The 26,407-nt window shown below is 39.7% G+C and overlaps 4 protein-coding genes across 6 annotated transcripts in view; 1 reads left to right on the forward strand and 3 right to left on the reverse strand.

Annotated features, from left to right (window-relative positions):
• dmac2l (distal membrane arm assembly component 2 like) overlaps positions 1 to 26,407 on the reverse strand; it is a 274,066-nt gene that overhangs the window by 74,729 nt on the left and 172,930 nt on the right. The window lies entirely within an intron of this gene.
• On the reverse strand, positions 122 to 7,840 carry si:ch211-67f24.7 (uncharacterized). Its single transcript, XM_033642859.2, has 10 exons — positions 7,711 to 7,840; positions 6,973 to 7,093; positions 6,662 to 6,800; positions 6,483 to 6,578; positions 6,298 to 6,387; positions 4,909 to 5,054; positions 4,658 to 4,759; positions 3,608 to 4,286; positions 2,180 to 2,283; positions 122 to 2,040 (listed from the first exon to the last, which is right to left on the reverse strand). Exons 2-10 carry the CDS (start codon positions 7,071 to 7,073, stop codon positions 1,938 to 1,940), a joined length of 1,560 nt encoding a protein of 519 aa, XP_033498750.1. The 5' UTR covers positions 7,074 to 7,093; positions 7,711 to 7,840; the 3' UTR covers positions 122 to 1,937.
• On the forward strand, positions 7,807 to 18,048 carry cdkn3 (cyclin dependent kinase inhibitor 3). Of its 3 annotated transcripts, none has more exons than XM_033642860.2 (10): positions 7,807 to 7,946; positions 8,263 to 8,318; positions 8,429 to 8,533; positions 12,390 to 12,486; positions 12,607 to 12,662; positions 12,765 to 12,809; positions 13,029 to 13,251; positions 14,499 to 14,530; positions 14,707 to 14,810; positions 16,297 to 18,048. In XM_033642860.2, exons 3-10 carry the CDS (start codon positions 8,437 to 8,439, stop codon positions 16,384 to 16,386), a joined length of 744 nt encoding a protein of 247 aa, XP_033498751.1. In that variant the 5' UTR covers positions 7,807 to 7,946; positions 8,263 to 8,318; positions 8,429 to 8,436; the 3' UTR covers positions 16,387 to 18,048. The 3 variants fall into 3 exon arrangements, with proteins under 3 accessions (XP_033498751.1, XP_033498752.1, XP_033498754.1); XM_033642861.2 differs by having other exon boundaries at positions 7,807 to 7,942; XM_033642863.2 differs by lacking the exons at positions 7,807 to 7,946; positions 8,263 to 8,318; positions 8,429 to 8,533 and adding an exon at positions 10,668 to 10,728.
• cnih1 (cornichon family member 1) lies at positions 17,863 to 25,700 on the reverse strand. The gene is made up of 5 exons (XM_033642865.2): positions 25,514 to 25,700; positions 23,561 to 23,629; positions 20,858 to 20,970; positions 20,597 to 20,740; positions 17,863 to 19,295 (listed from the first exon to the last, which is right to left on the reverse strand). Exons 1-5 carry the CDS (start codon positions 25,592 to 25,594, stop codon positions 19,268 to 19,270), a joined length of 435 nt encoding a protein of 144 aa, XP_033498756.1. The 5' UTR covers positions 25,595 to 25,700; the 3' UTR covers positions 17,863 to 19,267.

A 26,407-nucleotide genomic window follows, 5' to 3' on the forward strand; every position in this document is an offset into this window, starting at 1 on the left:
CTTTTCAAAATGCCAAAATTGCACCATTTAACCTGAACAAAACCTGTAAAAACAGAAGATATTGTTGGATTTTCAAATTTTCCTATACAGTTCTGGTACACGTCATGCGACAAAAAAATAGTGATATTTCATCAAAATTTCTTTATTCTGCATGTTTCATTTAAAATTTCAAACTAAAACCTCAAAATAAACCATTTGCATTAATCAAATGTGGTAAAATACATTAAAGACTGCATATGTATGCATGAGTAGTGAAAAACCAGGGCTTCTTCAACTCCAGAGTTTCATTTTTTACTTTTCAACATCAAAGGGTATGGTTCTAAATTATAATAACGTCCACTGTGCCAAGTTACTGATATTAATCTGACACTTTCTGCCACTGTTGTAAACAGTTTTTTTGGGAAAACGGTCAATATGCATGTTTCTAATGCCGGCTGTAATGCATGGGTGCGTGCGTATGTAGGCTTATTGAATGGTGGCTGTCATCCATATTCTGGAGGAGCAGTTATGGCCTTCAATTTGTAAGGAGGATTTGCATTTTGCAGAAGAAACTAGCTGTTTGTTTTGATGATAACTCTCACTCCTTCTGTGCTGTTTGCTCATTCATTAGCTCCAATTCCTACATTTGGTGTAAATGTAAAATTTATATATGGTTAGGGCCTATTTATGGTGGAGAGAGGGGTCATGCATTTTCCTCCAGCCATTTAGGGAGGCTCAAGGAAAAATATTTAAAGCTTTGGGGAGGGTCAAGAAAAAGAGAAATAAAAAAAAGTCACGTGAGCCACCCTTCTCCTCTTAGAAATAAAGAACAGTCCCTTATCTTCTGTAGCTGAAATATTCTTTTAGTTTAGTAAACACAGACTGAGAACAGCTAGTATGCCTTTGTTTAGATGTAACAAAATCCATTTATATGATATATATATATATATATATATATACACACACACATCTTGTTTAATTTGCTGTATAAAAACTTAAGTGTAAAAACCATAATTAGCCGGTTAACGGGCGGTACAGATACCGGACTACTTCTTGGCTCTTATTAGTTGCTAGGCAACCAGCTGAGACTCCATGAAATCAATGCGCGTCGACAAGTAAAAGTAAGTTAAAACAGTTAAAACACCGCAAACGACTAATTTCTGCTTTTACCGCTCGGTTTTTGGACAAATTAAACAAATTAGATAAACCGTATTTATTTAGCGAGTTGTGGAAGTGTCGGTAGGTTGATTTTGTTACTATTAAATAGAGCCAAATTAGCCGTTTCCCACTTTGTGCTAACATAGCTACAAGCTAACCGGCTGCTAGCTGTAGCCTCCTAGCATACAATCAGAAGAGTGGCAAATCTTCTAGCTAGTCAGCTAGCTTATTAGCCTTGAGCTAACCCTCCTCTAGAAAGGAAAATCTGCGTATTTTTCCTTTGATGCGTCTTTTAATATTAAAATCAGGTCCTTGAAATTTCAAGGTAGAAATATTTCTTATTTCTTAGTCAGGTTTCTGTTGTTGCCATGCACTGACGTCACCATAAAACATCACCATCTCACCTCCAGTTAAAAACAATATGACGTGGAAAATTGAATTTTTAAAAATGTTAATCTGCTAGGAAATGCTTCATTATTAAGTCTAACCTGTGTTTTTAGAAAATTATTATTTTCTTCTCAGGTGTATGTTGCTCTCTCTTTTTTAATTACACCTCAAAATGTAATTGAACCAAACAGCCAAACAAAATGTCTCTCATGTTCCTAAAAGGTTCTGCTTGATAGAGAAAAAAAAACTTTCAGGATCACTCATTCCTCATTAATGTATTTACGTTGCTGCCATGGCCTTTTGGGGGAAAGCGTCATCATCTCAGAAGTCACAGCTTGGGCTCGCGTTTGATTGTAACTTTAAAGTTTTGTGTGCAACAGTTTTTAGTGATACTCCTCGTGTTTGCGGAGAGGTCAAACAGTGCTGCAGGGTCCCTCGCTGTCCTCACTGTCGTCCCACAGTCCTCCACCGCTCATGGCTGCTGCATGGTTGCCTCTCTGCTGGGACATGCCTGGTCTGAAGAGATGAAGAGATGTAACAGGTAAAAATGTGTTGATGTGATGAATCTTGTTTTAATATCTATATTAATCTCATGTAGTACATGTAGCACACTTTGTATCACCAAATACTAATTCTACCAGTTGAAGGCTCTTACCTCAGATTTTCTCTGCTTGGGTTGAAATTCTGAAAGCTTTGCCTTGCCGGGGCTTGAATTGGTATGAAGCTTTGTCTGTTGTCTTTCTCTGGAGCTGAATCAGCCTGATATATGAAGTGATGTGGATACACAGAGAGAAGGTTTGAGAGTACAACTGGCAGGAAAACAGGATCATTTAACTGAAGAAATACTCCAGCAGGTATTTCCATGTGAAGGTCATTTCATCAGTCATTGGTGGTTCTGCTAAGCCTGTGGATGGTTGTATAATGTCCTCAGTGTCTCTGGAGGACCTTTGTCAAGACTGAGAAAATACATTTCATGATGTCTTGCTTTTTTAAATCTGCAACAGGTAATTACTGAAGTGCCCCTGTTATATGTTTTGTTACATCCTCCTGTCCTACAGTATTTTTAATGTTTTCTAAGAAATTCTAAAAAACCTGTGAAAAGATTTAAGACTGCTTTTGTTAAAAAAAAAAAAAAAATCCAACGAGAGACATTTTTGAACAGTTTCATTATTTTGTTAAAGGAATACCCACAAAACAATCATTTTACCCCTCGTAATGTTAAATTTGTAAAGAAAACTTTGTTTTTCTCTCATGCCTCCACCAAGAATGAAGAATCCAAAAACTGTGAAAATTCTTGAAGAATTTAAGTAAAAGGGAGCCACGCTTAACAACAGCAAAACTATATCAAAACATCTGTTTATCAACTTTAAAACCTATTTAAAACACTTTTGCATAAACGGACAGACGAATACTGTGCCTGGCCAAGTGTATGCATTTGAACTCTGTTCAATGGAATGCAAGAGCAGGGTTCAAGCAAACGCACTTGTCCAGGCGCGCTACTCGCATATGAAAGTATTTTTAATGGGAAGGTTTAAGTGAATATACATGTATGATTTTTCATTTGCCAAAGGCATTCTAGAAAAACAAGGTTATCCTCACAAATTTAACGTAACATTGGGTGAGAAATTGATATATAAAGTGTTATTCTGTGGGTGGAGTATTCCTTTAAAAACTAAAAAAAGTAATCCATCTATCCCATACCTGTCTATCACTATGTGCAATTTAATGCTGATCTACATTAAATTTAAAATATTTTCTTTAAAGCCACTTTATGCAGAATTGTTATGCGCGAATAGTATATTTTAAATGTTCTGATGGCACATTTTGTGTCAATCTCAATGAAAGTTGCAGCCTTTCTGTTGCTGTACCAGTCTACCACAAGAGGGTGCCAAAGTCAAATGCAGTTCTACTCATAGTGGTTTTCATATTACAAATTTAGAGATCTGTGCAGCCTTGAGCAAGAGTATATGCTGCTTTAGTAATGCTAAATTCCACAGTGGCATCGTTTCATTCTGACCATTCTGACCAAAAGAAGGCCCAGTGTTGGCAGAGCATGGTGCTTATGTAACAAAAAGCTAAATACCTGTTTGGATGGATCATCCCAGATGGGCCTGAAGGCACTTTTTGGATGTAGAGGAGGCGACCCCTTCCTGACACTGACCAGCCTCTTCCCGTAAGAGCTGACGAGGCACGGCGTAGGCCCGTCCACACATGACCCTGCAGTGTTTCTCAGAGGAGGGTGAGGCGTTAATCTGGGAATCTGCCACCTCAGACACACAGTCCTCTCTCTGGGTGCCTCCCTCTGCTGATGCTGTTGCTGGTTGTATGAGGGCTTCAACAGCACTGGCACCTGGCTGTCCTCTTCATCCTCCCCACTGTTGCTGCCCATCATCTCCCTGCGCAGGGTGCCGTCAGGGCTGCAGGAGGTGACAGAGGAGTAGTCGAAGGCTGAGGTGTCGTCAGGGTCTGTCTCGCAGTCCTCGAGGCTGTGGTTGGTGTGAGGTGCCTCCAACCCATTGGTGCCTTTCCCAGTGGGCTGGCTGTAGGTGCCCTGGCCTGAGTCGCTGTTCTCTCCCCATGCTGCAGCGTCGGGGGTGAGGAGGGAGCAGTAGGCGTGTCCACAGTCACGGGCCGGCTGGTTCAGGAGGGTCCGGTCTCTTCCACAGTCCTTCCTCCTCACTGGGCTGCAGGACCAACACTCCACACGCATTGAGTGACAACCATCGACTCCATTAGTGAGATTGACAGCCTGCTGGTCGTCTCTGTGGGACAGAGAGTGGAGGTTATTATACCAGGACTCACACATAAACGTTGCTTTATTCCTACTTTCATTCCTTACTTTCTTCTTTTAGTGATCTAAAAACATGAAAATCCCTTAAACATGTGGGTTTCTCTTCTTTGATGTAAACACTTTTACTTTGGATGCTTTCCTGCCAATACTTCTTTTTTTTGTGGACTTAATCCAAGGATTTGAGCACTCCATCCATAACTGTTTTGAAGGCAAATGTGCTATAAAATGTAATCCAGGTCAGGCTGCAATGTGTTTGCACATAAATGTCCCTGAAAAAGTCACTTGTCTGAGCTTGACAACAGTATTTGGGCACTGCAGGGGCCAGCAGAGGGCGACACTCACCTCTGAGCTGCAGTGTTGGACTCCCGCTGAGACTCTCTGGTCTGTTGGCTACTGGTGCAACAGTTTGCAGAGGATCCTCCAGCCACTGCGTCAGAGCAGCTGCTGTTCAAGTAAAGAATGAGGATACATTTTAATGTCTGAATTTGCTAATGAGCCAAAGACACAAACATAGGTAGTCAATATAAACATCTCATCTGATATAAGAGGCATCAACCTGAGTGTTTATACTCAAAGATCATGTGAGACTTGACCTTTGTCCAGCTCCTTCTCCTTCCTCCCATCGGACGTCTTCCTCCAAGGTCACATGGCAGCGAGACAAAATGCTCCTCAGCGCTCGCTCAGTTCCCAACAGGAGGCTGCAGTCAGGATGTTCTTTACCCGTCCACTGCAGCAAGTTCTAGAGAAGGAAAATAGAGAGAAATTAAGTAAATCAGTAATGATTATGAACAGTTTAACTCCAGCTTTTTAAAATCTTCATAAAATAAACCCCAGTCTGTCAACTAAATGTAGTTTTAAACTGTAGTACCTCCTAAAACTGTTACAAAAGCCTCTTTCACACATACTTCTCAGCAATGCCTGTGATTTTCATACATGCACTACATTCAGCAGCATTTCCGTTTTGCACCTTTTCACACATGCCATTGCAGTGCTGGAAATAGACGAAGCAAGGGACAGTCCAGCAAATGGGGGTAATGCAACACAAGAAGAAGATGGGGCAAAGCTAGCTGTACGTGTACATGGTGGCAGACGTCTTGTATTATTTTCAGGAACATGGCTGGCGAGGAGTTTTTGTCCGGTGCCAATGTTCTTGTAATGTATTTAATATAATTAATATATAGAGCATATAATAATAAATAATTGCAAGACAAGTAAAGAACACATAGTCACAGATCAAATGCATTTTTTTTGCACTCTGAATGTAAATAAGATGCCAGAGTGCATTAAGAAAGCATCAAAACAGAGCTTACTCATAAAAAAAAGTGCCAGTGAAGAATCTCCCAGACCTCTCGACAAAGGTCCTGGCTAATGCCTGAATGTCCTCAAATCCTAGACTGTAAACCCCTACGTACAACAAACTTTCAAAGGTTGAAAACAGGCAATTAATTTCTTAAATTTACTGATAAATATTATTAGTGTTTGTTTATTAACTAGCCCCTGGCCTCCTGTCAAGTGGCTCCCAGGCAGGTTAAGTATCCCCGCTTTACATGCTCATCTCTGCAGTGTTACTGCTTTCATTCATAACACCAGGATTTTCCCTGGAACGTTACAAGGTCTTGAGGATTTGGAGGAAATTGGTGGTGCAGATTTCCCTGAATATCTGTCCTTGTGTCCATTCACACATGAACCTATGTTCCTGAACATCCCTAAACATTTCAGGGATAGACTACATGTGTGAAAGGGACTTAAATCTATTTTGTGATCTAGTGATCTCTGGCTTTCTACTGTCCTTGGTGAAGCATCCTCATGGATTTTATTTTCTGCTCTGAATCATTGTTGCTTTTGTTTTTAAGATGTTAAATGTCTCATTTTAGCCAAACCCAACTTAACCTCCTGAACTTCAGGTTCAGAGTTGACCTGCAGTGTCACATCTTGCGTAGCTTCCGCTCTATAAACTGGACTCCCTGTGGCTGCTGACTCACCTGAATGTGGCTCAGGTAGCTGTGTATGCGAGAGACAGGTGCCAACAGCAGGGAGAGCAGCTTCATCTCCTCTCTCTCCATCTGGCCACTCTGTTAAATGCAGTCAGAAAACAGACGTCAGCACTGTCGAGCTACTCAGGTACATTATGACTGAATAATGCTGACGCTGTATTATTTTTAAATACCTGCATTTTCTCAGAATGATTGAGTCTGTTGAACTCCAGTGAGAGGAATGACGCCAGTGTAGTCGTGTATCCGAGGTACATGTCTGAAAAGGCTGTCTGGACGACACAAATCAGAGCAATCATGAGTCAGTGTTTAGTATAATGAACTGAAATCATAAAAAAAAAGAGCATCAACTTACATCATTTTGTCCGATTAGCTGCACCAGGATGTCTCCAACCAGAGATTTCCAGTGTTCAGCAGATAAACGCTCCTGCAGGGTGTTTCTGAAGAGCAGGTGTCGCTGCAACAGCTGCTCCACAAACTTTAGATATGTCTGACTGGATCACGACACAAAAAGCAAAAGAGATGATTTCAGTCATGTTTTTGCGTCTTTGCAGTCGAATGGTTTTATGACATAACTTGCAGGAAGAATTTGTTGCTCTGTTTTAAACATGAAAACCCCTGAGCTGTTGCTTTTCTGTGAAGTCATATAAACTGTTTGGCACTCACTATGGCTCCACAGTCATCTGACGAGCTGGTGGCGTCTTGTATTTATCATATAGCTGGTTTAAGGTTGACACGTACTCCCACTCAGAATGCAGAAGTTGCATCGCCACCTGATGTCTTGCATCTGCCCCAAAAAAAAGATATTAAACAACTACACAGGACTGCATTTCACTTGTTATGTGACAGTTTATGATGCCCTGCAGAGTCTTAGGGCTGCTGTGAAACTGCGCCTACTTGGGGCAACAAAAAAGTTTATCTTGGGTGCGTCGGTACTATGGACAACCAAGAAAGGACTTGAGCACATTTTTTGTGGACATCTGGCTTTTGAATCTGTTTTAAAATGTTGCACTGTTTCTAAAAAGCTTGGTGAGAAAATTTGTAACAGTTGAAAATGTCTTCCTGACAGCAGGTGTTTTGTGGTAGCAGCTGTAATATTTTAATGTGCTTGTTGTTGGTTGAATCAGGCCTTTCTCACAGCAGACATTTTGTGTTGTTAAAGTAGGGAAACCACAGGTGTTACTGCAAACACTAAAGATGGCTCTGTTCTATTCAAGTGATCCCGTGAGAGTGTCAGCGAGGAAGCATGCACAGTGTCAGCAACCTGAAATCAAAGCAGCTAAATGGACTTCAGCCATCATTAATGTCATTGCTTACACCTGTGCTTTTCCTACTGTGACCAGTCAAAATGTCCTCTGTGGAAAAGGCCCATTGTGTCATCGCAATCAGCTGTAAACATCTCACCTGTGCCTTCACTCAGTCCTGCCTTGAGGCCCTGCAGGAAACAGTGGAGGAGCAGTTTCCCTCTGGACAGACAGGCCGGCGCTGGAGCAGACGAACGGTCACACTGCCTCCGTTCACAAGCTGCTTCTGCTGGATCGCTGCTGCATGACAGTGGACAGATGGCAAAATGTCTCTCTGCAGGTTTTACACAGCTGTGACAAAAATGTTTCAACAGCAGTTACGACCACCTGCTGTAGGTGTGAACAGCTTCTTTTATGAGTAATTTGTGTGCCGTTTGCCACTGAAAATTATTACATATCAAACATGGATGTCCTGTAAACAAACAAAAACAAAATAAGGAAGCCCTTCATCTTCTAATCTGCGTTTTACACTGTAGATTTGGCAGAAATTTGCAACACTGGATTTTCTATGACAAACCAGAAACAAAATATGAATATGTAATAGGGAAAATGCGAACCCTGTGGTTTATATTTGAGTTTTGGTTTACCTGTCTCTGTGTTTGGATGTGGAGCTCTTTCCATCCTGCTGAGGTCTCTTTCTGTTACTGTACAGCTGCAGGATCTGACACTGCATCACTCCAAGTTCTTCCTGTTAGACGACAAGATGTGGTGAGTATAATTTTATACTATCTGTAATGGATGGAGCAGTCAAAATTGTTTGTTACTTTTTAAATCAATGTGTGAATACAACACTTTTCATGTTTGTTTTTCCTCAACAGTTCAACTGATGGGAGTCCTCTCACCCTCAGAGACTCGACCAGAGCCTCCAGACGAAGAGCTTTCTTCTGACAGCTCCTCCTGTTCTCCTCCAGCTCCTCCCTCAGGTACGTGTCTCCATGTTGGATCTGACTGAGCTCCAGCAGAGCGCTGGTGAACCCCGTCTTCAGCTCCGAAACCATGCATTGTAACTGAGGGAGCAGCAGGTGTCATATCAGAAATAATATAAGATGCATTAACAAGGCACAACAGCATTGACCTTTAGATAAGAACATCACATGAATGTCTGTCTGAACTGTATTTTGGACTACTGGACTTCATCTGTTGCTTATTTTTTTAAGTGATAATGGCTTTAAATTTAAAGTGAACTGTCTCTTTAACAAAGCCAGGCTGGCTGATGAGAGAAGGTGCAGAATACCTTGGAGATTTCAGTAACAAGCTCTGCCTCCTGAGGCTTCATGACCTGCACAGAGACAGAGAGACACAAACAAGGCTGTTTGCAAACACTCAGTTAATAATGTGCAAAGCTCAGATGACCTGTTAGATATTTCTAGTTTGACAGACTGTAAAGAGTAAAGCTGAGTTGAGCCCGCCTTGCAGAGAAAAGCATGTTCTCCTGTGTGATTCACTCCAAACATATCAGATAACATTCACACAATAGGGACAAAGCAGGGAAGTCAACCTGTTTTTTTTTTCTCAGTAAGGTGAATCAAAAACAATGTGAATTCTATTTATTCGTTTCCAACTAAATATCAAAGCCTATACATTTACAAGAGGAGTTATAAAAACATTTGTAACCTTATTTAATGTCTTTTCGTGCCTTTATTCTTGTTTGTTTGTGGTACCTGCTCGAGTGTTGCCCCTGCCAGCAGCCCCTCTGCTAAGGAAGTAGTGAGCCAGCCAAAGAGCTCAGCCCTGCAGGGGAAATGGCTGCAGGAGCCAAGAAACCTCCTTATAGGTCTGCTGACAGAAGGACGAGCAGGATCAGCAAAAAATTGGAAAATAGAATGTGCATTAGCCTTGTGGTTAAAACTGCAAATACACCATTTAAAAAAACACTTTTTAAACCCATTAATAACATATCCTTATTTTATATCACTTCTCTGGAATTAAAATATATAGAAATCACATTTTTATTAAAGGAAGCAAGACTAATATGCATGCCAGCAACTTAAAAGCATCTTGTAATATTTCTAAACATAATTATAATGTCACACTAGCCAAAAATCCACCAAAAAACATAAGATAAAGAATGTGCTGATGCAGTAGATGTAAAAGAAAGCCACAGGAAACTCACCTCAGTTAAAGCTCCTCAGTGTTGCTCCTCCATACATGTGAAGAGATACAGTAAATCCCAAAATGCTTAAAATTCCCTGTGTTTCCTCCTCTGTGGAGAAACTTGGTGTCAGTCATTTGCGGTGTTTGAAGGCGGGTGTGTGGTGTCGAGCTGCACGCTGCTCTGTGCGGACAGCAGATGTCCCGCATGACGCTCAATGAGCAGCTCTGTGATTAACTGAGGGAGTCAGCTCCACTGTGGACCATGGATATACTAATTTTGTGCAACTGTGCAAATATATTCTATTCCACTATTATTTTTATTTATTCATATTTTTTTTTATTCTGTTCACGTAGCACTGTTGCTCATGGTGGTGGTGGTGGGGGGGTTATTTTATTTTTATAATATGGAAATACAAGAATTAAGATAAGACTCAACAAAACAGATGGAGAGCTATTTTATTAAGATAATAAAATTAAAAAAACAAATTGATTAGAGATGACATTATATACAGTACAATGCATCAGATTATATAAATGAAAATATAGGGAAATAATTACGCAAAACAAATCCTGAAATCAAGCAGTCATAGTGTGTGTACTATAGCCTACAAAATGTAAATAGAGGTGTAGATATAAAAAAAAATTAAATATACAAATAAAAATATTTAAACAAATAATGGATTATGTTAATATTTTGTATATTTTATTGTATGAAGTTACAACAAGCTTCAGCTAATTAATGTACGATGTTTAATTCCACTCATTAAACACGCTTAATTTAATGTAATGAACATATTATTTCACCGAGTCCTAGACAACAAAACGCTGTCGTTTTTCCTTCACTCCGCCCGTCTGAGTCTCCCCGCAGAGTAAATAAAGCGCACACGTGCCCGCTTTGTTTTGTGGAGGGGCGTGGTCACGTGACAGTGCTTGGATCTGATTGGCTGTTGGGCTCAAGGAATTTTCAAATCGAAGCAGCAGCTGACGGAGCTGTCAAACAGCCGACAGGAGGAGAGCGTGACCGGTGAGGATTAACTACAGATATATTTTACATTTATCCACATATGTGTTTCTATAAACTACTCCGCTTTTTAATGTTCTCTGATAACTGTTACTTGAAGATTTTAATTTAACTGCTCTCCGTTTTATGAATTTGATCTTACAGATCTGTGCTGCACAGCTAACGTTAGCTACCATCTGCAACTAATGACTCTCCGAGCAACATTTATACATGTGTCAATGTTAAATAATATGTTGTCTTCGTATAGATCGTGTTGCCTCCTAGGTAGTGGAGATAAAGCTCTCTAATAGCTAGGCTATAGCGTGTTTAAGTCATAGTTTACATACAGCTTGGTGTGTAGCTTAGCTACTTGCTGACACGTAGTTTATTTAAAGGACCATCCACCACCACCATGGCTTTAGCATGTTTTAGTCCACGTTCAGTCTCATATGACTGTGAACAGCACACCATGAAATACACACCTGCATAATGTAATACAGTAAACAATTAAAGTCCTGAAACAAATATTACCGTTTTTTTGTGAGGTATTTAAAGCAAAATGCTTTCACCCTAGACTTAAGTCGATATGTGACTGTTTCAGCCAAAACTACACATTATAAGCTTTGCAATGCTAACATTTATAGGTGGGCTGTTGCTTTGTACTGTGCTATAATGTATAGTATAGTTTTGAATTTTGTTTTTACACCCTGCACTTTACACAACTGCCCATAGTTTCCAAAGTCAATCAAACATATTTTGGTGGGATTTTGAGTGAATTTCTGGTGTCTTTCCATTGAGTTCCACTAAAAATCAACCTGCAGAGACTTCATCACAGAATATATGATTTTTTTTTTTCTTCTAAAATCTAAAATTACACGTGAACTTTTGCAATTTAGAATATAGCGTAGACTTCACTTATGAAATAATAAGCTCTGTAAAATGTATCCAGATATTAGTCCAGTGTACGACCCTTGTAGGCAGTCACTGTCAGACGTCCTGGGTCGACCTGTGGATCCTGATCCACTGACCGCACTCTTTGGTATTAAAGGTTCTGATCTTGTGTTAACCAGCTCCCAGTGTAATACAATGTTATTTGTAACCCTACTAGAATGCAGATTGATGTTATTTAATTGAAAGCAAACACAGGCTCCTGCCCATTCTGCCCTCGTGAAGGATGTGATGCACCAACTGCATTTGGAAAAGATTAAATTTTCCTAAAGAGGGTGTGAAAACAAATTCTACCAGATCTGGGAACCCTTTATAGAGCACTTCAAGAAAGATGCACTGAGTTCTTCCCCTAACTAGCCCAGTTTAAATGACACAAAATATGGTCAGCCTGACAGCTGTTTATCTATTTTTCTTTTTTTATTGTTTTAAATAGAACGATAAACAGACCAACAATACGTTTTATTCGTAAATATTTTATTTTGTAAACTTGCCTTTTTCTATACATGTGTGACAAATCACCTTTTAAGGGTATTTTTGATTTTTGACTTGTTTTTATTTTTTATATTTTTGCACCAGATAAGTCTGTTTTCACTTTTATACTACTGCCACTGTTTATTTAACTCTGAAAACCCCATCTAAAAATATTTCTGATATAGTTTTGAGTATTGTAAAAGTGCACAATGTAAAGTCAATAGGCCAGAAATGTAATGTCAGTGTCCTCCCTACTGTCTCTACAGTCTGCTTGGCTGAAGCCATGAGGACGACTGAGTTTGACTCCTCATCTGAAGAGGACGAGGTTGGAGAGGAGCAGCTGACGCCCTTTCACATCTCATGGTAAGTTTCAGCTGTTTCAGAAGTGTGTGTGTGTCAGTGAAGGTCATTTTGTTTTTAAATGGTGAGACATAAAACAAGCTTTATTGTTTTCATGTATATCATATTGTTATTTGCTTATAGGTTACCTCTGTCTATAGTGGAGTGCTCGCAGTTTCTTGGCATATGTGCACTACCAGGTGAAGTCATAATTTATCATTTTGAATATGTATGTTTTTACTTAATTGTGAAGTTTTGAGCAATTGTTCGTAAAAAAATAAGTTTCCTTCGTCTGACTTCAGGCTGCAGATACAAAGAGATCCGCAGGAATCTGGAAAGAGATGTTGGTAAGACGATCATTGAACATTGGATAAACAATCATTAACATTCGCAAGTAGCTCTTAACTTTCCTTTACCATTGCTGCAACACCTCATACCAGTAGATTTGATAAATCTAGTCTGATAGAATTGTTGTGTACGATAACATGCTGTAATGTTAACTCGGCTCACTTTTTGAGTTTGTAAGTTTTGTTGTCTTTACATCTTGGCTTCCTTCTTGTTAACAGAGGAGCTCCAGAACCAGGGCGTGCAGGACGTGTTTGTTTTCTGCACCAGAGGAGAGCTTCACAAGTACAGAGTTCCCTCCCTGCTGGAGGTCTACCAGCAGCGAGGCTTCACAGTTCACCACACGCCCTTCCCAGATGGAGACGCTCCTGAGCTGGAGCAGTGCTGCCAGATTCTCGAGGAGCTGCAGGTCAGCCTCGAGGACAACAAGAGGACTGTGATCCAGTAAGTCAACCCATGAGATTCATTCAAGAAAAAGAACTTCTAAAGTTGCACCAGTATCCCCAGTTTATCTCCCTCTTCTGGATAACAGCGTAACAGAAAATAACTTCCAACACTAAAGCATTCAAAGTGTGTTTGATTTATTTTAACTGGCAGTCTCAAGCTGCTGACAAAAGAGGTTTTACAAGTTGTCATGTTGCGACAAGTAGAGCAGTATGATTCCTGCCAGGTGGCTTGATGTTCCCCAGAAACTCTGTACAGGTTAATACTGTTAAATTCACTTGACTGTTGATGATGAACCTTTTTTTTTTTCTGGTTACATTTTCATATAATAGAGCCCATTCGTGCTTGCAGTACATGGGTGAAACTAGTGAACAGAAGGCTTATCTTCTGTTTGTTAACTCCGAATATTAAACTCCTTGTTCCAAAGATGGGTTTTCCTTAGCAAGGTGCAAAAATGGTTGAGAAAGGGTTCACAAATAACAAGGAAACTTAACTCAAGCAGGTCTGGATGAACAGAAAGTCATGATCCTTGTTATTTAAATAAGATAAGGCTGCAGGTTTCTCATTTTGTGCTGACTATTTTCTTTTAAAATTGAATAGTTTATCTAGAAACAATGAGGAAATATGCCACGTTAAAAACTGAGCTTTTTTTTCCTCTAAATTCAAATCAAAGCATTTACATAAAGCTTTTTTCTTATTCTGATTAAGCTGTTATTCTCACTGGAATAAAAGGCTCCATGTAAACAGAGCTACTGACGTCAGCTTCAACAGACCAGACCAGAAAAAGGAGGGTTGCTACATCGTGTGTGAATTTGTAAAACAAAGACATGTAAAATCAGCTGAGAGGCTCCAACATTTCAGTGAGCTGATGAAGCTGCTCACCAGGCAGCAGGAACAAACTGGTCGTACTAGACTCTCCTAATGTATGAGACAGTTAAACTATGTAAACGTGAAGCAGGGTATTCAACCCAAGCATGTAAACTTAAAGAGCCGGAGAGCGAGGGTTAAAAATAGATATCGATGCAGCCAGACTTTCTGTGATGGATCTCCCCTTTGTGTGTTTTTTTTTTTTAATATTTGTAGTATTTTTAAACCTTTTGAAGTGCCTAGAGAACCACAGTACATCTCATCCCACAAAGACATCTATTTTCTGTAGCAGTTACCCTCAGGACGCCTCTTGTTACACAACTGAACAATTTGCCTCCAGCTTTTAGCATTTGACTGATTTTGTGCCTCCCCCCCTTCAGCTGCTACGGAGGCCTGGGACGCTCTGGATTAAGTAAGAATATTTTACTCATCTTTTAACTTTGAAAGTTCCTCTTTGTGTCGTTGATCATGTCAACAAAGATCAGTGTGTCAGTTTATATTGAAACGTTTGACCTTTGCTGAAATGTTAAATGCTCTGTAGTCAGATAGCTTCACTGCTCTGATTACTCGGCTGTCTCATGTTTTCAGTCGCTGCCTGTCTGCTGCTTCAGCTCTCTCTGACAATGACAGCAAACAAAGCCATTGAAATCCTCAGGGAGCACCGAGGAGGAGGAGCGATACAAACTGTGAAGGTGAGAGGTTACGTTTCTTTCTCTCTGACTCTGTGGTATTTAAGGATTTATAGCCTATTGCAGCTTTTTCATGTTTACCCTGTCAAATGGCACATATTTGTTCTGGTTGGTTTCTTTGTAAACACAAGCTTTAGAAACCTTTACGCTTTTGCTCTACGAAATAAAATACGTCAGTAAATACCCCACTCCGGAATTTTTAAGCTTTTATGTATCTTACAAAATGCGGTTGCTAACAAGTGGCTAAATGAGACTACAGAACATCATCACATTGAACACGGCTTTACAGACTCATTGTGGTAGGGATGTTAAGTCATGCGACCGTACTGTATTTTCTTTATAGCCTACTGTTAACTTTTCACTTTTACTTGCATTTAGGCAAAACGTGTAAGTACCTTAAATGTTTGTTTGCCATAGACCTTATTTTCTGCAATAATGGATTATTACCTGTTGAAGACCAAATTAAACAACTGAAACGTAACCATATGTTTGATATAATTCACAAAAGGGCCCCAGAATATATGAACATTCAAATTTACATGGTTGGAAGTCAACATAATTTCATTACAAGAGCAAGTATTGTGTCATGCAGTGTTCTTATGTTAATGGTAAAATAGCAGGAAGATAATTTTTCTATACTGGGATCTCCCAATGGAAAAACGTGCTAGTGAATATTAAACAAAGGCAATTTTTAAAGGAGGAATTGTGGGGAGGGTTGATGGGTTACCTCTGTAAATGTGAATGTTCTTATGTATGGTTTTGCTCTCTCCACCAAAGACCACTTTGGAAATAAGTGTTTTCAGTAATGCTTTTAATCGCTATCCTCTGGGATTTTGTTTTTTATTTTTTATGTCATGGTACTCCTGTGAGTCATTGTGCTTTTTTAAAAAATAAAAAATAAAAAATGTAATCTAAAATCCAGTGGAAAAATTACACTGGCTTTTTGTGGTGGAAACCAGGACAACACTAACTTCTGCGTTGTCTTACTGAAAAAAGTCATCCCTGGAGCACTCTATTACACAAAGCAAGGATGGACATACACGAATTGAGAAGATGTCATTGTAGCCCAAACCCTACGTTTTCCATGTCCACACAGATACACAAAATGGAGTTTTTATAAAGTCTGCTCCTTTGAGGGTGTTTTAAATAATCTCCGCGTTAGTGACCTAAAACAGAATTTGAGTGTGGATGAGGGGCAAAAACGTAGACATAAATATCGATTTTAAAAAATATCTGTATACTTGCCATACTAAACTGGCTGCCCATGAGGTGGGAATATAAAATAAAACTGACGTGTTTTGGAAAATGGTCAGCAGCAGTAATGTGAAATGTATTTATTTGGCTGAAACATGTAAAACCATGAGTGTTGTCCTTGTAATGTTTTTGTAACCTGTGTGTTTATTGCTGCTTGTTCTTTATGACTTGAGGCTTTTTGCTGTAATATTTCAGTAACAAACATGCTAACTAACTTATTTTGACTTTTCCATAGCAATACAACTTCCTCCATGAGTTTCGGGAAAGGTACGCGGCCTACCAAGAAAGCAGAGAGGTTTGCACAGAGCGCTCAGTGTCTCGGTGATCAGTTCTCCTCCCATCAGTGAACCGGGAAAATATCAATCTCTTCAGACTCTCATTTCTCAGCGATTGTTTTCTGATTGTGTGAATTAAATTTATTCTCTGATGATTGCACTTTAACAGAATACTCTAATATATTGCTTTTTTTATCCTCATTACAATCAAATTAAAGGCTTGATGAGGAAAATCCTGCTGGGGTGTTATTAGTAAGTTTAGAATACATTTTCTGCATTTATATCACATTTGGAGGTTTTGTTATAAATGTTGAGCATAAGGTGGCCTGTTTTGTCTTTACTCGACTTTGAATAGTATACGTATCATTAAGCTAGATGGGGGGGCTTACCATATTTAAACTTTATAGGAGCTCTATACGACATTCATAGCCTTTCTATGAGTCAGAGGTTGTCTGCATCCAGCTCAACATGAAGCTGGCTGAGCTAGCAGCTATCAGCGAACGGTGCTAACACATGAACAGTGCTAACAATGGCAACACTGCAGAAGCAGGTCCTCAGGAAGTGGGCCGGGTTTTGAAGCCAATTATCGTATTGGTCTAACGGTGGGATTACAGCATCCAGGTTCGTCACATGATTTAACCATGCGCCCCAAAAGACTTTCTTCCGAGAGATTAACATTATGAAAGAGACATCTGCATATCGGATACTTTTCTCTCTTTTTTTGCATCAAAACAACTCACTTTTTGGGATTTGAGCCATTCGGTCTGACAATATTTAGAAAATCTTTTTATTCCCATTCAAGTTAGCAGAGGGCTAAACCGGAAGTTAGCCACTCGGCTGGCAAAGTTTCTTGTGCGATTGCTCTATGGGTCCAATGATGTGTAACATCTGGCTAATTGTATACACTGGAAGTTGAACTTTTTTGGCTTCATGCACAACTGAGCAACTTGGACAGGAATGAATGGGACCCCGCCTCCAACGCTGTATCCAGTTTACTTTGTACATGGGCGTGCTGACAGAGCTAATGGTGTTAACTCGGGGGTAAACCAGAGGGTGGGCTCTATCCCATTATCAGTGGTAACTGCCATATAAGCGTCATGTAGAGTGCTGGAGATTAGCAAGCCAGTTGGATACACTCACAGGGACTACCACGCACTACATGCAGACTGTTTGCCACAACAAAGAACCGAGAAGCTCAGATTACAACACAAAGCGGAAGCGTGACTATATTCTCTGCTCAATGCCATTACGCCACCATCTTTACACAGCTAATAGCTGTTAGCTGCTATATAAGGCTCTGAATATTGTATACAGCACCTTAACTTTTTATAAACATGTATTCAATGAGCTGCATTTTCTGTCAACCCTCTCTAAATCTGCAGCACTGCAAACCCATACTGTCTAGCATCTTATTTTTCCTAGTAGCATTTTATTAGCCACTAGCATGGCTAACAAAACTCTGAATTTTGCCCGCTCATGAACTCACTTCCTTTTAAGGTGTGGAGTTGAAACAACATTCCAGTCCATAAGAGTGGGATAGTTTTTATTTAGATTCAAATAAACTCAAGTTGTCATTGCCTAGATGTGACAGGATGGGATCTAATACATAAAAATGTTCAATGTTACCTGTGTCAAATGTCCAATGACCATCCCTTTCCCTGATAAATGTACACATTTGAAAATGGCAATAAATACTCCAGTATTTCTGAAAACTTTTGTCTAATGGCCATGACTCTAAAAAAACAACAAACATTTCTCCAGATTTGATTTCTGGAAGTGAGTCGACACTGCGAGGAGTGTTTGATATCTTGGAGACATTGAAAAGTAAAAACATTGAATAAATAAACACTGGTGTTCCTAATGCTGTGGAATATTTGGTGCTTAAATGAACAAAATGCACAGATGACAAAAACAGTTAAGGAATTTGAAAAGGTACATTCAACAGTGGCACATCAGCAGTCCTACTAAAGCTCAAACGCAGAATAACAAGGTGCTGTTGCTCCCTTATGCTGAGTTTATTATTGTACTGTTGAGTCTACCTTTTTAATTTATCGATAGCTGCGAGGGCGATTCTACAGAAATACAGGTCACGTACACATCGCTGCCTACTCTGAAGTCACACTTAAAACAAATATTGCCATTGATTTCAACAGGGATTACATGACGTCAATGTGATGATAGATAAGTCTGAAGTATGGAAACAATACATCAGAGAGTTTGAAAACTGATGTCGTGACAACCAGATAATGATTGTCCCTGTGCAACACGTTTCACTAAGTGATAATAACCCATGCACTTCAGCCCTCGCTGTACAAAACTGCACCTTCAAGTCCTCAAACATCCATTTAAAGACCTTTAGCATCTGTGAGCAATAACAGAAGTCTAGTTTGCATTTGACTGTTTGTTTTTAGTGATGATGATGAGTCACGTTGCAGGTATAAATTAGCCATCAAAGCCCAGAGTCTAATTCACAGGAAAAGCTAATGCAGTTCAGCACACAGCTCAGATTCTCACAGATAATGCACACCTGAAAATGTCTACCTAAACTTGTAAACACTCAAAAGTTGGGAAACAAGATGAAAAAAAAAAACTTTATTTAAATCCCAAGCGTCAAAAATCACACGATTAAAAATAAAAAAAAAGAGAAAAGAAAAACAAAACTTGTCCATTCAGGTTTGTCCTCGTTTTCCATAAAATTTAAACTATAGTGCTATGAGAGGAACGCTGCGACCGAGATATTCTCTTTAAACGGGCTAAATGTTTCCGAAATGACACTCTGCGCTGTGTGTGTGGGGGTCGAAAGTTCGTCCGCTAGAAATGGCGTCTTGTGTTGCTGAACGATGGTCTCCAGCAGGTCCAGTGTTCCAGCACTAAGATCATAGTGTCTGGTCGTCTACGGTTCATGCAGGTCCTTTTCCTTCATCATCCGGTTTAAGAGCTCACAAGAACATAAATCATCCTGTTGGAGAAACGAGAAAGAGGACAAAGTTAAATACTTATGTTTCATGATAACACACATTGCTATGTTAGTTTTTTTTTTTTTTTAAACACGGTTTTACAGCTTCTTTGCTAGTTTTGTTAAACAGCTACAGTTAAAAAAAAAAGTTTTGGCTTTCTTGAGAGTTTGATGAGAATCAATACCACTCATATCTGTATGGTAAATATGAAGTTAGAACCAGGAGACTGTTAGCTTAGCTTAGGGGTAACAGCTAGCATAGATCTGTTCCATCACAAATTGTAGTTTTACACTATTTTTTATACAAACTAAACAAATCAACATACAGTATAATGTGTTAATTAGTGAGGTGCCAGCAGGAGGATTTTGTTTTGGACCACACCAGACTAGCATTTCCCCTGCATCCAGTTTTTTATGCTAAGATAAGCTAGCTAGCTATAGCTTCATATTAATGAGTTTTCAGCCAAATGGCTAGACATTAAAACATTTCCAGCTGATTGTTTTTTTTTTAACATCATTTAACCCAAAAAGGATTGTAGTCACAGGACGTCTGAACTTAAAGTTATCAGAGAAACAAACTGAGGTTGAAGTCCCCCTCAAATATTCTGTGTCAACCCAAGAGCGTCAGAGACACCCTGATTTTTTCAGTGTTTTTACTGGTTTTAATTACCGCGCAAGTTTGTCTTGGAGACGAGGAGACCTGTCTCCTGTTAAAAAAAAACCCTGTGAACTATGAACACCTAAAAAGCTGAGCTTAAGTTTGTCTGGACATTGTGTTAGTGTTTTTCACAAGTGTCACATTTCACAATGTCCAGACAAACTTAAGCTCAGCTTTTTAGGTGTTTATAGTTCACAGGGTTTTTTTTAAACAGGAGACAGGTCTCCTCGTCTCCAAGACAAACTTGCGCAGTAATTAAAACCAGTAAACACACTGAAGAAAGGAATGTGACACTTGTGAAAAACACTAACAAGAAAATATGGTGGTATAGATCCTCTCATCTAACTCTTGGCAAAAAAGCGAATGAGCAGATTTTCTAAAATTCATAAGTTTTCCCTAAGTAAGAAATAATCTATGATCTTGACATTTAATTAGAAAAATGTATTTGCCCGAGAGTTTAACTTCACAAATTAGAAATGTGATAGATTTGCACAGGATGAAGTTAACCATCTACCCAATTGTTAGAAACTGGACGTCATAAAATTATACATAAAAATCCTGTGCAAATTAAAAAAAATTTTTTAAACATACAACTAAAACATGAGCGCTCACAACAAAGAAACAAGGCATAAAAAATATTCTGTACCCGTAGAGATAGTAGAAGAATGACAGCAGGTAGAAAGCCAGTTTGCACCAGCCTTCTTTTTGACAGAATGCCAGGATGTCAGCATTCATGATGGTTGTTGGGTCGTAGAGTCCTGGACAGCTCATCACAGGTCTGCTCATATACCTGCGTCACAGTAATGAAGTGGTGTGTATGTGTTAAATCAGATGATACAGTATTTAATGGTGCTGAACTTTACCTATGAATGAGTAGACTATAGATTTCTTTCTGTGAGACACTCACCTCCAGACATGATAAGCCAGCAGTGGTAAGTTGAGACAGAGGGTGAGCCACTCGGCCGCGCAAAAAAACATCACGCAGAAGAAGAAATGGATGAGATACTCTGGGAGCACCAGCTGAAAAGAGAAATAATAGAGACCATGTCAGAATCCAAATACAGTGAATCCAACTCCCTTGTTCCTGTAAGCCTGTTTGCTGATTTACTGTCAGTATTATGTTTAATTTAATGTTTAATTAGTTTGGAGCCAGTCAGAGGACAATACAGTGTGAAGTTACAGAGCCTCAAAGGCAATGAGGCTTTTTTACAAAGAGGAAGCTGAGCTATTTAAAGAGTCAGACATCTAAAAATTCCAGTCAGCTCCACAGAGAGTCAAAGCCAGGAGTGAAATACTAATGAGCTACAGTGAGATGCTTATTTTAACAATGCATTTATTACATCTTAAGTTTCTGTGTCGTTCAGATCCAGTTTTATGTTCTTTTAATACACTTTTACATGTGCAGAGAATGTAACATGTGCTGTCGGTAAAGTACATGAACAGTGCGTTATCATGCACTGATCTGCCACAATGTGCAACACAGTAAACAGGGTGGAAAATTATAACCTGCCACCTGCAAAACTGGAGCGACATGTTATCTCAAACTGAGGAAAAAAGACCCCAATTGGCCGACTTCAAACTCCCACAGTGAGGCTTCTGTGTTACCTTCAGATGTCCTCTGTCTAACGTGTCAGGACAATGTGTGACTGTTTTTAGCCGTGCAGCCAAATCATGTTTAATTTCATCTTTACCACTGACTTCTACTTGATGTAAATCATGTGAGGAGAATTTGGAAATCTACAAGATGTTGCAAGTGGATAGAAACGGTTAATTTCCCACCCTGATTATATGTCATGCATCGTCAAGTCTGACCACATAAAAAAGGGGAAACCCATCAACAACTTGCTCTGGAGAACATTTGTGCATCTTTTGCAGCGAGGGCAAACCAACAGATCATCCCACTTCCTGACAAATGGAGCGGGGCGACACACTGGAGTGGGACCATGCCGAGAGCACTAGCAGTGTTGATGCAGCAGCCTGCCTCAGGTTGACAGAGTTCGATGTGGTGTGGGGGTTCACGGGGGCAGATGGAGGCACCACATGGAAGCCATGCATTCAAAAAGAGCAGAGGGCGGACGGGCGGGCAGGGGGGCAACCGACAGCCCACAGATGGAAAGGTGAGGGGCGTGTAGGAAGAGGAAGGTGCAGAAAAAGAGGGGGAGGGAGGGGGGACTATAATGTGAAATCCTGCACTGTGCTGCCAAATACAAAACAACTGATCACGGCACAAAAAGATGTGCCGACTGAGCTGACAATCCACACGCAAAAAGACTGGTCAAAACTGCACATAGTACTGTGGAGTGCATCGTGGATTAGACACGGAGGAATCTGTTTTTGCCTAAAATAGCTCCTCCTACTACTGAAATCACTGACCAATCAGCGGCCCCAAATATTGCTGAGCTGGAGAGTGTTGGGATTCTGCAGCCATCTGTTCTGAACCACAGGTGATGTAGGTTCAAGCCAACACTGACCTCATATACAGCAGCTTAATTCTCCTAATTGCTAAATCAAATGACAGCCTGCACCTCATAGAAAAGTGACATTATGTTTAATTTAAAGCTGGAATATTAAATCCGTTTCCTCCGACATCAATCAAGCATCACCCTTTACCCTCATCCACAGCTTTGCTACAAAATCCAATTACCTGATCTGACTTAATTACTACAAACGCTAATTTAAAAGCTCTGTCATGACCTGGTGTCACGTCACTGTTGTGTCAAACTTAAGATCCACAGTGTTCTGCGTTTTCCTGAGAATTTACTGCACCAGTAACTGTACCACTATTTGCAAACAAAGGGTAGGTTGTTATAAAGTTCATGCAAGTTTTGAGCATTTGCAAGTCTTTTCAGTTAACAGCTACACTTAATTAATAATCAGTAACACTGGATATTCCACTACTACACACACCGTGGCTCCTAAATCTAAATTAGCATCTTAACACAGTCAATTTCAATGGTTAGATAAGGTATAAAAAGAACAATAGAGGGCACAATACATTATTTCAGTTAATGCACAAACCCTTAAAGGTCATGAAGAACTAATCCGTACCAGCCAAAAATGCTCACAAAAATATGTAAATAAAAGTTAAATAATCTACCACATGACAGAAAAAAAAGAAACCTGCAGCACAGGTGGCACGTTGTCTAATCCTGAGTTAAACTCTGCCCTCCACTCTGAGATTAGTTAACTGAAAAGACGTTTGCAAACACTTCTCCGTGCAAAATGACAAGACTGCAGACTGAGTTGAACTGAGCGGGCATTTTAAAGATTGGTACAAACCTTTATTGCAATTTTGACTCTTTTAATCTTTTTGACCTTTTCAACTGTCTTTTTGCCGTTAACAAAGTGTGTAAAAAAAAAAAAAAAAAAAAAAAAAAAAAAAGCAGATTAGGAAAAACAAAAACAACAAAAGGCGTTAGAGTTTGACAGCTGACAAGATCACTGAATTCATAACAGGCAGGTTATTTAGCATAACAGTGCAGAGAAATGATTTGAAAAAAGACAAAGGCGGAAAAAGTTATCCTAAAATAAATGAAAGACCTCGAGAGCATTTTTTGCATGCAGTCAAAGAGGCAAAGGAAGACGTGTCAGAAAGGGAGGTGTCACTTACCGGATTTAAAGTGTTACACTGATCTATAGGATTCTTGTAGTCAGTCTTCAGCTCATCAAATGCTATTATCTGTGGGGGGACAAGATGATTGTGATGTAACGCTGTAACAGAGCAGCTCAACAGAAAGGCACATTTGATAAACAAGCAAAACATTCAATTTGAAATCAGATGGCTTTGACTTTAAATCAGAAAGATCGAACATTTAGGGCTACAGTGTGTTGCATCAATATATAATTTAATTGTGTAATAATTCAAAAAGTGTTTACAGTATATTACTCTGTTACAGAATTAAATCCTTCTGTTTTGTATTGTTACCCTGCCTTTTTACTAACTGGCCTGCAACTACTGATTATTATCAACTGATCTGTCAATTTTTTCAATTATCATCTATTCTACAAAATGTGAAAACAAAATAATTAAGTGTCACTTACAGGGTGCCCACAGGTCTTTAAATAGTCTTAAAATGTTCTTAATATAGCCTTGAAGAGTCTTAAATTGTCTTAAATATTTTCGGTCACATTACTGTGAAACTTTCTCCAGCCTGACAGACCCAATGACTGTTTACAATCACTGGACAGACCGAATAATTACAATAATAAATAGCAGTTATGACAGCGATGAGATTTTGCTTTCTTTTTACTTTTAATACATTAAACTTAAACTCACCCAATTGTTGTCATTTTAACCTGCTGTTCATTTTAAACTGACATCAGTGTGTTTACTTGAAAAGAGTACTTACACGTGTGTCTCACACACACACACACACACACACACGCACACACACACACAATGTGTATTTGTATTGCAGGTTTGGTCTTAAATTTCATATAAGGTGGTATTAAAAAGGTCTTAAAAAGCCTTATTTGACTTGCTTATATCTGTAGACACCCTGAACTAACCCCACCCTGTATTATGTCCCCAGAGCCAAAGGAGCCTTCAATTTGTAAGTTTTATTTACTGTTTACAAAATGGTAGAGAAAAGCAGCAAAAAGATTGAAAAGGCTGAAACCAAATAATGTTTAAAAAAAGATTATTGAAACTGACTAATCACTACCTTATTCAGCAGTCATAGCAATGTTATTGTAGGTCACTCGGCATTATTTTTGATTAACTATTCATGTTGTTTACCCCTTAAACTTTTACTGTTACACACCAGCACAATGACATTACAGTTAATTATCTGCTCAGTTTCATTTTGTGTTATTTTTATTATTCCCACCGACACATTGCTATAGAACTTTGACTCTAGCTATGATGTAAACACGAGAGACGTTGACGATGTAACTTTGAGTCATGGACACGTTAACGTTACCTAAAAGTTTACAATAGGCACTGCTAATGTTTTTTTTTTTCACAATAAAACTAACAGTATTACAAAATGAAGAAACGTGACATGTTGGGGGAAAAAAGAGGAAGCTCGAGGAAAACAAGTGACAGCAGCATCACAGTGTGGGTTGTCGTTGTATGATTGGACGTTAACGTTAGCTAAGCCTGCTAACAAGCTAGCTAGCTACTAGCTAAACTGTAATCATTTGACAAGCCTGGTCAGCCATTTGACGTTTACTGTAATCAGACTGTGGTTAATAAAAAGGTGACAACGTGAGGGGGTAACGACAACGCCACAAAATAGTATTTGTTGTTGGTGTTTGAAGTGCTAGCTAACTTTAGCAGCTAGCCAACGGCTGGGTGTGTTCCATTCATTCCAGTGTTCCACGTTACGTATACAGCACAGTGAGCGCGCGGCAGCTCCTATGGAGTTGGATACGTTCTGTCAGACGTTGCCAAGATCCACGGCGGGCGACGTAAAACCCCCAAAAACGTCCCGGCTTTGTAGCCTCAAAGCTGGCCTAGCGTTAGCCCGGCCTGGCTTTACCAGCCTCCCTCGCTCTTTCACCCACTTCTATCAGCGGCAGGCCAACGGTCCTATCGGAACTGGTTCAAATGTGTACTCACGTGCCAGATAGCGAAGAAGATAAGCGCCGCCGTGAGCAGCAGAGCGAGCATGTAACAAAAGGCCGCGAATGTGAACGCCATTTTTTTTTTTCTCCGGTTCTGCTCGGCGGTTCCTGGCTCGGTCGGCGGATGATGCAGGCAGCTTCGCCACCGATCTGAGATTTGTCAGCGTGTCTTCTTCTTCACTGAGTGTTTAGCTAGCTGGTGTCTGTATCGTTGCATTACCGCCATCTTGTGGAGTAATTTATGTCCGTCAGTGTGGGAGTGTGTGTTCACAGGGTCCTATGTTCCTCGGCTCAGTGCTTTTTCATACCACATTAAAGCTACAGTAGGTAACTTTTATAAATTTAACTTTATGTAATATGTGCTGAAACTATACTACTATACAAAGTAGGCAAGGCAGCTTTATGTGTATGGCACATTTCACACACCAGGGCATTGGCATCCAGGGATGACATTTTCCTTTAGCTTCACCCTGGTTCCCTTGTCAAAAAATCTACAGGCCAAAACACGCTGGTGGTGAACGGTGCAGGTCAAAAAATACACCTCTGTTATTTTCAACCCCACACTGCTGGCTGCCAGACATGCGTTGGTGCTCCTGGATGTGCTGCCCCACAGCACTTCACGTAGTAGGGAAGAGTGAATGATTTCAGCTCGTTTTTTTCCAACATGGCAGCTGGGCCACAAACTTTCTCATGTTACAGCTAAACAGTTCACTAAAGTATGTTTCTGTAAACAAATGAGGTCTGAAATAAACAATGCAGTAATAGAATCTTTATTCATATTTGATCAGCGCTGTCTAGTTTGACAGTTTTACAGCAGGACATGAGCACTGATTTACAGTATTTGTTGTTTTTGTTATTGACCTTAGATTGCCACTGGAAGCACTACGAT

The sequence above is a fragment of the Epinephelus lanceolatus genome, chromosome 15, assembly GCF_041903045.1.
Source record: "Epinephelus lanceolatus isolate andai-2023 chromosome 15, ASM4190304v1, whole genome shotgun sequence".
NCBI lineage: Eukaryota > Metazoa > Chordata > Actinopteri > Perciformes > Serranidae > Epinephelus > Epinephelus lanceolatus.

Bases quoted from the DNA above. Each gene is read 5' to 3' on its own strand.
- cdkn3 (XM_033642860.2), top strand. From the start codon at position 8,437: ATGGGAGTCCTCTCACCCTCAGAGACTCGACCAGAGCCTCCAGACGAA. The intron at 12,663-12,764 runs GTGAAGTCATAA...GTCTGACTTCAG, and splicing joins TGGCATATGTGCACTACCAG to GCTGCAGATACAAAGAGATC. The intron at 13,252-14,498 runs GTAAGTCAACCC...CCCCCCCTTCAG, and splicing joins AACAAGAGGACTGTGATCCA to CTGCTACGGAGGCCTGGGAC.
- si:ch211-67f24.7 (XM_033642859.2), bottom strand. From the start codon at position 7,073: ATGCAACTTCTGCATTCTGAGTGGGAGTACGTGTCAACCTTAAACCAG. The intron at 4,760-4,908 runs GTCAAGTCTCAC...TTACTTGAACAG, and splicing joins GGAGAAGGAGCTGGACAAAG to CAGCTGCTCTGACGCAGTGG. The intron at 2,284-3,607 runs GTATTTAGCTTT...TTCATATATCAG, and splicing joins GGGATGATCCATCCAAACAG to GCTGATTCAGCTCCAGAGAA.
- cnih1 (XM_033642865.2), bottom strand. From the start codon at position 25,594: ATGGCGTTCACATTCGCGGCCTTTTGTTACATGCTCGCTCTGCTGCTC. The intron at 20,971-23,560 runs GTAAGTGACACC...TTCTCTTTTCAG, and splicing joins AGTGTAACACTTTAAATCCG to CTGGTGCTCCCAGAGTATCT. The intron at 20,741-20,857 runs GTGAGTGTCTCA...ACTGTGACGCAG, and splicing joins CTGGCTTATCATGTCTGGAG to GTATATGAGCAGACCTGTGA.